Source organism: Protopterus annectens, chromosome 5.part0, assembly GCF_019279795.1.
Source record: "Protopterus annectens isolate FY-2018-M chromosome 5.part0, PAN1.0, whole genome shotgun sequence".
NCBI lineage: Eukaryota > Metazoa > Chordata > Ceratodontiformes > Protopteridae > Protopterus > Protopterus annectens.
Genome location: NC_056735.1, coordinates 380,284,150 through 380,294,355, shown reverse-complemented (window position 1 = coordinate 380,294,355; position 10,206 = coordinate 380,284,150). Strand labels below are relative to the sequence as shown.

General features: G+C 43.8%; 1 protein-coding gene across 1 annotated transcript in view; it reads right to left on the bottom strand.

Moving 5' to 3' along the window:
* Positions 1–2,107: 2,107 nt before the first annotated feature.
* Positions 2,108–10,206, bottom strand: part of CPOX (coproporphyrinogen oxidase) — a 342,309-nt gene continuing 334,210 nt past the window's right edge. The window contains exon 7 of the mRNA XM_044072354.1: positions 2,108–2,706. Coding sequence (XP_043928289.1) covers positions 2,619–2,706 — 88 coding nt within the window. The 3' untranslated portion in view covers positions 2,108–2,618. The remainder of the gene's footprint in view (positions 2,707–10,206) is intronic.

Here is a 10,206-nt window from a genome sequence, read left to right as displayed (position 1 = left end):
GAGCATCGAGGAGTTTAGCCTTGACATGGTCTGGCAAAGATTGCTCCTTCAGCCAGGCATGCCTACAAATTACTGCCCCAGTCATAGCTGATCTAAATGAAGCCTCCAGTGCATCATAGCCACATTTTAAAAAATGATTACTGACCTGTTGTGAGTTGTGTACCAATTCCTGAAGGGATTTATGGTCTAAAGGTTCAGGAGAAGGAAGCTTCTTATTCAGTTGATCTAACAAAAATTCTTGGTATTGTATCATATGGAATTGACAGTTTAATGCCCTGGCAGAAAGAGTAGCAGATGTATAAACCTTTTTCCCCCATCTCTCTAATGCTCTAGATTCCCTTTCAGAGGGTAGGGGGTTTTTGGCAGTAGTGGCTGCAACCCCTTTTGGGCCCTGAGAAATAGTTTCTGGGTCTGCAGCATGAGCTTTATACAGGTGGAAGTGAGAATCCGGCACCCTGTAATATCTGTCAGGTTTGGCGGGGGCCGGAGGAAGAGAATCAGGAGCAGTACTGACATCATTGTACACATCATCAATTACAGTTAGTACAGGAGGTATAGCTAAGGGCCTATGCTGGGGCAAATGCAAAAAAGTCCTTAATCTTTTTCTAGAATCAGAGAAATCTTGACCCTGCCATTGAAAGTGCTCTCTCATGGAGTGCAAAGTCTCCCCAAAAGAAAATTCCTCAGGGGGGGAGGCTGAAGGGATAGATTCTTCTGCATCTGAATCCTCATAAGGTGAGGAGGCAGAGGTCAATCAAAGGGTTCCTACAGGGGCCGTCAGTGGCAGCCTGCCAACCAGGTGGTCTGACAAATCAGATCCATCCGTGGAGTAATCTGAGGAGTGAGGTTCAGAGGGTTCAGTCCTGGGCCTTTTGTCTGGTGGAGGTTGGGAGGCCCTGTCTGGGTGAGGTTGGGAACCCCTAATTAAGGATATAAGATCCTCAGCAAGACTGAGAATCTGTGAACTAGATGAAGGCCTCTGGGATGTAGATTTGGCAGGCAAAGCTTTAGAAAGTTTGGCAGCTTTAGCCCTGGAGAAGGCCTTAATAGACATTGAAGCTGGGGGCCTAGCTGCCCCACGTGCAGGGGTAGAGATGTCCAAAGGTATGGTGTCGGACAATTCCTGAACACTAGCTTCAGTGGGGAGTTCTGAAGCCGACTCAACCGGGGCTTCTCTGGCCTCGGTGGTCGGAGGTATGGTGTCGGTAGAAGGAAGAACCATGGACTCTGTTTCAGCCGCGAGTGTCGGTCCTTTTCCTTGCGGTTTTTGACCACATGCGAAGTCGGGAGTTTCCGACGGCATCTTATAAGCAAATGCGTTTCCAAAAAATTCTTCTACAAACTCCGACCGACATCTAACAGTCCGTCGGTTGAAGGAGGCACAGGCTAAACAAGGTGATACGTCGTGGTCTGGGCCTAAGCAAGGAAGGCAGTAAGAATGGAAATCCTTATGAGGTATTTGTTTCCCACAAGTTAAACAATTATTTACTTTGTCTGACATCGGCTGAGGCAAGAAAGAGTCCCCAACGGGGTACTTAGCTTTTTTCGAAGTCTTTGGTAGCTGAAATCTCTGGATCTGACCGACCGGCGCTTGCGAACAGCTTCTGCTTCGGGCACCGCGTGGCAAGAAAGACTGAGGAAAATGGCGTCGGCTGATGCTTTTATACCCCAGAAGCTCTGACGTCGGGGAAAGTGCGACATCAGCCGAGGCCAGACCCAGACTTTGGAATCCGGCCGACCGAAGGGCTGCCTGAGGCAGGACAACCCATACGTTATGACTGCAGATGCATCCTTGAAGGACATCAATCATTCACACTTCAAATAGCTCCCTGCCGGTTACATTAAACAAGATTTCCCATCCAAGATGCAACAAAGTTACTAACAATGGCACCTGCTTGTAGCAGCACCTACAAAAGATATATGAATAGACTATTTCCTCTGGTGCATGGATCTATAGGAGATGATATTGGCCTTCTGGTAAGCATAATCACCAAACTAAATCAGAATGAAATACACCTTTGTCATGTAATGTGCACAGCATTCCTTGAATAAAGCAATAACCCTAAATAGCTGCATTTCGAAAAAGGCATTCCAAGGAACCTTCATATAACAAAGATTATTCATCTTTTATTGATATATAAATTAGACAAAAACATGATTCTAAATACACTGATCTTGGATAATGCATTGACATATTGTAATTTATTACAAAATATATTTGAAATAAATGAATTTTATCAACCACAGACCTTCCAGCACTAAAAAATTTAGCAATAAGTTTAAATTCACAATTTGGGTTCAAATAATCTTTAACATTCAGTGTTGTTAGTGAGGTAACATGAAAAGGAACATTACAGTAGTCATTTTTAATGACTAGAAATATGTCTCACACTTCCTTGCGCCAATTAATTCTTGACCATAAACTGTTTACAAAAATCTAGTAAAACATCAGCAAATACAAAGGCACTATAGATGCTCTGAGATATCCCTTGAAAGATACATTTTCAAGACTGAATTAACAGTAGTAGGTGGTTTTGCAGTACTAGCAGCTAATGCTGGGATACTGACAAAGATTCTTGTTTTTTGCTTGCCAACACGCAACATCCCAGTGATTTTCGTCAATGCAGCCAGTCTCTTGGATGACGTAAGATATCCAGCATTTTGCCTTCTCTCGAGTTTCTATCAGGTTCATGCATATATTCCCATCTGTAAAATCAAAGCACTTTTATTTTAACTGAAAAGTAAGCTATACAAAAGTCAAGCAAGCATAATGACAGATATATATACAGCCAGGTCAATCATTTTCTACCTGTAGGACTCAAAGCTGGCAGTTCTCTGGAATCACCAAACTCATTTTCTTTTCCAACAATTCTGTGCACAGAAGGACCTCTCTCCAGGTCTCTCATGTAGAGCACAATAAAGGAAGAAACCATGGAAGAAGACAAAAGCTCTCTGCAGAAACTTCCAAGCCCCTACCAAAATGGCAGGGGGGGGGATTGTGTGATAGAGGATGATACACCTGATCCTAAACATCATTGAAGTATAAATCTTTCATATGTGGTAGGACAACTCTATCTTCCTCTACCCCTATGGGACTTTACAAACATTACACGTTGGATAGATCACAGCAAAGGATGTCTCAAAAGATAACATCTCCATAAAGACCTGAACTGGAGACATTTCAGCTAGATAATAACTAATACTAACACTTGCTCAAAAATATGGCAAGAGGGGACTAGTAGAGTAGACTCCAAGCCCAAGGATGAAGATTCGGTTTATATTACACTGTCAGGGTGAGAGTAATGTGATTACTAGGGGGATATACAGTACCCCTGGATGAAGAGCGGGAACTGTGAAGGTAAAATCTTATGCTCTGATGATAGATGTGACAACAGTGGACAGCCTAAAAACAGTATGCTGTTCAGCCCCAGAAAAAATAAGCCAAATGTGAGTGAGGTATGAGGTCAGCAACAGTGGACCTTGAGAGTTAACAGACATCTAGCAAGCACACCAAGAAAAGAGCAAAATACATCACCAATACACCCTCCAACAGCATGACAGAAACTGAATTAGTCTTGGGCTAAAGTAAGAAAAATTAACAAGCCAGCAACAACAGTCTTCAAAAACAAAGAGGAATATGAAAATTAAAGAGAGTGACTAAGAGACATTAGGCTAAAAACAATCTTTAGGGAAACAGCAATAGAATCTGTCTGGGCTTTAATGCAATGTATGGTGCAAGGCCAGTGACAGAAAAACCCTTCAGTGAAGAAAATTCTGGTAAGCCAGCATCAAATTAACTAAAAGACATTGGGCATATGTGAGTCAACAGCCTGACATAAGCAGGTTTACACCTCGGATAATATCACAAGAAACTACATTGTAAATATAATGATAAAAGCAAAATTTTATGGGTCAACAGCCACAAGGTTAACACTCCCTTTCCTACAAATGAAGCATAGAATGATAAAATGTAAAGTTTTTTAAATGGAGTGGAGTACACTGCCCAGAACAAACAGAAAAGAACATGAACAAAACTAGTTACAAGAGAGAAAACTACAGAAATTCACAAATAAGCTGTGTAACAATGAGGACAGCAGACAGCTCTTCAACTCAAAACTTCTGAAAGCCATGAAGTACACAGCTCTCCCCAAAATATTAGCCAACAAAATTTTCAATGAGACAGCAGTGGCATATGCCACAGACTATCTAGGTTGAAGACAAGGTAAGCATTGGGAATGGCCAAAAAATTTACTAAGGAAAATTAAACGGTTGAAGATGTACATACTCTGAATGTACCAGACAAATTCACAGGGCACAGAAACTTAATAATAAAACAAAGTCTAGGCAGTGGAGAAGGAAGGAAGCTTTTGCTCAACCTAAGCCCTAAATATTACTTAAATGACTCTGCCAGAAAATCCAGATGCTATGGACTGATGTTTCAAACTCTGAACGGATTAAGTTGCAGAAGATTAACAAAGTGCAAAAAAGATAAATTGCTATGGATACATCACTGTCTGACCCCAGTCAACCACCAACCAGGTTATAACTATGTAAATGGACTGAGGTAGTACCTGAAAAACCCTCAACTCAACCTTTTCTGGGTAAACTCCAGAAGGAAGGGAGGTAAATTTCAGATCTAAGCATGGATACATATGAGTTCTGTCTAGAACTTTGCCTTTAAAGGGAGACACTTCAGAAAAGATGAACCGGGAAGTGTACTGTGATATTAGACTTCAAGAACCTACAGGTTTAAGACCTCTTATGAAAGGAATAAAGGCCGAATTATAAGATTTTACTGTAGCAGGCAGGAAATGGGTCTTGCAGGATATCTCATGTAAGGAGCTGAACAACATTCCTCAAAACTGAAAAGAAGAGGACTATATGGATGGCAACCACTGCTGTATGCAATGAACAAGATTAGAGTGCAAGAAGACAGCATGGACAACTTTAATGTGGGATTACTACCAGTAAAGGTGTCCCTGAAGGGTCAAAGTAAAAGTAGTCACATGCCACTCTGGCTCAAGGAACATGACAGCAAACTGCAGCCATCTCTGAAAGGTGGAAATAACAGTATGAGAAATCAGAGGAGTGTTCAACAGTAGTGAAATAAAGCAGTGGTGGTGGAGGTCACCCTGATAAACTCCAGCAATCAAACTAGCGAAAACCACCGCAAATTCAAAAGCCAAGAACTCGACTCAGGCCAGTCCAAAACATAAAAAATATGAAAAACAACAAATTTTATTAAGCCACTGTAAAAGCTTTTCGTTAGTACCTTGCACTAACTTCTTCAGACAAGCAAAACATTCACACCATTACAAGTGAGTTTAAATACCAGCATTGAAACACTTAGCCACGCCCCTTGCTCTCCTTTTAGCTCCTTAAAGGTACACATCACAGCTAACTAAGGTGCATTTGCAATTCTCTCTTAACATAATAAAAATTCATACACTGAGACTGTAATAACTGGCTTTGAAATTGAAAGAAAAAAGCCCAATATTTTGATTATTAAACTATAAAAAGAAGATAAATATGTAAAATATATAAAACAACATAAAAATAACGATGTTCAACCTACAGCATAAATACTAATAATGGTAGCATGACGCCTTCCTAATCAAAAATTACCTATGCAAACATTGTATCTTGCCTGCTTTCAAGTAGAATAACTAATATAATGAATATAATAAATATAATAATTAATACATACTGTCCTAAGTATCTAAATAACTAGAACAGCTACCCAAGAATAATATATTAATCATATCTCACTGAATAATAAAAATAATGAAAAATATAGAAATATAAAATATGACATGTAACATATAAAAAGAAGTTATGTTCTTACCATAACGTTCCATGTGGAGTGTTCATCTCGCCTTTGTTCTTACACACGGGTTCAGAGCCGATCCTCGGCTCCGAGTCGGCCGTATAGCAAAGCTTTGCATCTTAGAGAAGCTCGAGACCAGGCTATATCCCACAATCCTCCCTGCCATTACTCAGATCTAGTTTGCAAGCAAACCAGACCAACCATAAACCTGAGGTGCTAAGGCTACAAACAGCCACAAAAATTCAGAGACACTATCTCACTGATAAATTAACTAAAGGGCAACGAAATATACCCCATGAGGTAAGAGGCAATATACCCGGAAGAGGTTAAGGCATGTGGACCAGACTCTAGTCCCACTCGTTCTTCCAAACACGTGAGGGAGGGAAGGGGGGGAATGTAAGAACAAAGGCGAGATGAACACTCCACATGGAACGTTATGGTAAGAACATAACTTCTTTATGTGAGAGTGTTCAATCTCGCCGTTTGTTCTTACACACGGGTAGCGTACCTAGCTCCGTCACCCCGAGTGACTCATGGAAGAATGTTCCTGAGCACAGTGGAACCAAAAGATGTCCTGTCTTTGGAGGCTTTGTCAACTCTATAATGAGCGATGAAAGTATGTGGTTTAGACCACGTGGCTGCTGCACAAATCGTGTCCAAAGGCAGGCGAGCTGCATGAGCCAAGGAAGTGGAAATGGATCTAGTAGAATGGCCCTTAGGTTTGGTGGGCAAGGCCTGATTCGACTTAGAATACACAAAAGCTATACAATCAGTAAGCCATTTAGAAAGTGTACGTTTTGTAACTGCCATGCCCTTTTTATTGTCTGCAAATGCAACAAAAAGTTGATCTGTTTTTCTGTAATCCTTAGTCCTGTCCAAATAAAATCTTAGCTGTCTGTGGACATCTAACTTGTGCAGCATATATTCCAACTTGCTGGTATGGTTCTTGAAAAAAGTAGGGAGTTCACTGGACTGATTAATATTTATGACAGAAGATACCTTAGGAAGGAAAGACGGGTTTGTTCGTAAGGAAACTCTATCTGGGTGGAAAATTAAGTAAGGTGGTTTGATTGATAGTGCTTGCAGCTCTGACACTCTTCGAGCTGAAGTAACCGCTACAAGAAAAAGAGTCTTCCACGACAAAAACTTCAGGAGGCAAGAAGAAGCTGGTTCGAAGGGTGGCAACATTAGTTGCAACAATAACAAATTTAAATTCCATGGGAATAAAGGGTCTCTGACGGGCGGTCGAAGATGGAAAGAACCTTTCATAAAGGCCTTACAAAGCCTGTGGGACATAATAGAAGAACCGTCCTCACCAACATGGAAGTTGGATATGGCCGCCAACTGTACTCTTAGTGTGGAAGTAGAGGCTCCTTTGTGGAAAAGGATGGATAGAAATTCTAGAACTTTATGTAAAGGAGCTACCAGGGGGTCCAAGTGTTGGCTAGATGCCCAGTACACAAAGCGTTTCCATTTACTCCTGTAGAGTTTTGTAGTGGAAGCCTTATGAGAGGCAACCAAAATGCGTTGAACTGCTGGAGAAAGTAGATCAGACATGGCTAGGCGGGGAAGTGGAGTAGCCAAGCTGCTAGTTTGAGGGATAGAAGAGACGGGTGAGGAACTCTCGACGAAAGTGTCAGTAGATCTGGTACTGGATCCAGGATCCACGGTTCCTCTGTTTGGTGGGCTCGAAGAAAGGGGAACCATATCTGTTGAGGCCAGAATGGGGCTATGAGTATAATTGTCCTTTCCAGGTTCATGGCTTTCTAAAGAAATTTGGGAATCAAGGGGGTAGGTGGAAATGCATATAGGGGACCCGGGGGCCAATCGTGTATCAGTGCGTCCCTGGGGACATCCCCTGGAGGGGGTAGAAGGGCAAAATAGCTTCTGCATTTGGTATTCATCGGGGAGGCGAATAGATCGCAGCAAGGCTGGCCCCATCTGCAGAAAATTCTTTCTGCCACCTGTAATTTGAGAGACCACTCGTGAGGTAACAGGATGGCTCTGCTCAACCTGTCCGCAATGACGTTGGATGACCCCGGGATGTGCGTTGCTATCAGAAAGCGACCCGTGGACTCTGCCCATTGCCAAATTCTCATGGCCTCTCTGCATAATGGGTAAGATCTGGTTCCCCCTTGTTTGTTTATGTACCAGACTACAGACATGTTGTCTGTCTGAACTGCTATTGTTCCTAGAGGTAGGAGGGTTTGAAAGTGTTGCAACGCCAAGAACACCGCCCTCATTTCCAGAACATTTATGTGCAGGTTGTACTCCATGTTGGACCATTCCCATTGGACTGTTCTTCCCTGAAATAGTCCCCCCCACCCAATCAGGGAAGCGTCCGTAGTTATCGTGACCGTCGGATTCGGTAGAACAAATGGACGACCCATAGTGAGATCCTGACTGAACACCCACCATGAGAGGTCTCGCTTGCAAGAATCTGTTATCAGAATCTCGTGCGTTAGGGGTAACTGCTGGAATGACCACTGCATGAACAGCAGCCATTGGAGGAGCCTCATGTGCAATCTCCCCATAGGAACTGCAATCAGGGACGCTGCCATGAGTCCCAGAACCTTCAACACCAGTTTGGCCGGGGCTTTCCTGCTTTGCAGTAGAAGAAGAACCTGTTCCTTGAGGGATGAAGCCCTTACTGGAGGGAGCTTTACCAGTGTTAAGCGTGTATCTAGGTCTGCTTCGATGAATGAAATATGCTGTGAGGGCAGTAAGGCAGATTTTTCGAAGTTTATGGAAATCCCTAGGTGGGAACAAAGGTTGACTGTACATTCTCTGGCTTGTATGAGGCGACGCTCGGTGGTGAGGAGCCAGTCGTCCAGATAGGGAAACACCCGGAATCCTAGACATCTCAAGTGAGACGCTACCACTGCCATGCATTTGGTGAATACCCTGGGGGCTGAGGTGAGCCCAAAGGGCAGGGCTCGAAACTGAAAATGACTGGCTCCCAGCCGGAAGCGCAGGTGATCTCTGGACGGTCTGGCCATCTTGATGTGGTAGTACGCGTCCTTGAGATCTATCGAGCACATTCAGTCGTCCTTCTGCAAAAATGGAAGGATCGATTGAAGCGTGACCATCCGGAACTTTTCCTTCTTCACGAAGGTATTGAGATTGCTGAGATCCAAAATGGGTCTCCAGTCCCCTGTCTTTTTTGGAACTAAAAAGAACCTTGAGTAAGTTCCGGATCCTTTTTGGTCCGCCGGGACTGGCTGAATGCCTCTTTTTTTGAGCAGCTTTGAAATTTCTATTGCTGCTGGGCCTCGCAGATGGGGTGGCACATCTGAAAACCTTCTTTGTTGGGGTGGAGTTGACATGAAGGGGATTTTGTTTCCTCTGGTTACAATGCTTTTTACCCAGGAGTTTGAGGTGAGAGTTAGCCAGGCCTGTGGGTATAAAGCCAAGCGACCCCCGACTGCCTCCAGAGCAGGACAGTCGGGCCCCTGTTCAGGAGTGCTGGAAAGGCTTACCAGGGATAGGATCCCTGTCGCCTTGGTTCTGCGACCCCCTCTGCCGCCGGGGTGACGTCTTCCATTTCTGCCCCCCCCCCTCTGCCTCTGGGGGGGGGGGGGTCACTCTGTGTGGCCTGGAAAGATCCCTGAGTTTTATGGAACCACATTTTTCCACCTCGTTGCCCTTTGGGGTACGGTCTAGATGGAGCGGAAAACGGACTCCAACAGCAGACAGAGTCTTTCCTTCTTGCTCACACCGAGTTAGTGTCTCTTTCACTTTGGGCCCAAAAAGAGTGGCACCATCAAAGGGGGCGTTGGCGAAGGAAGACTTGAAGGCTTCCGCAAATGAGCACAGCCGCATCCAGGATTGTCTTCGTAGAGCAATCGCTGAAGCTGCAGCTCTACTCAACCCTTCAGCCACATAAGAGATGAGCCTCATAGACGAGTTCACTATGGAGGTAAGGGTGTTGAGCTGTGCTTTTAACTTATCTGAAACAGCAGCATCTGTGTTACCCTGGAGGGTATCTCTCAGCTCCTTGATGAGATCCCTCTGTAGACGTGTAAAGTGTGTCAAATAGTTTAGCGAACGCATGGAAAAAGTTGCTGAACTAAAAACGTGCTTCCCGTATCTGTCCATAGTCCTAGAATCCTTATTAGGAGGATGAACAGAAGAGGAAGACTCAGACATCTCCTTTTTAGTGGCTGCAGCCACCACCATAGCGTCAACCGGAACTCCTTTGGTGAGATAAGTCTTGTCCTGGGGAGCGGTAATAAACTTGCTTGGTTTTCGAGGGACCGGTTCCACTGTGTCTGGTGTCCCCACGCCCTTCAAGCAATCAAATCCATTAATTCATCAAAGGGCGGAGTAACCCAGGGGGTAGAAGGTTGAGCACCAAAAGCCTTCAGCAACACCGACTT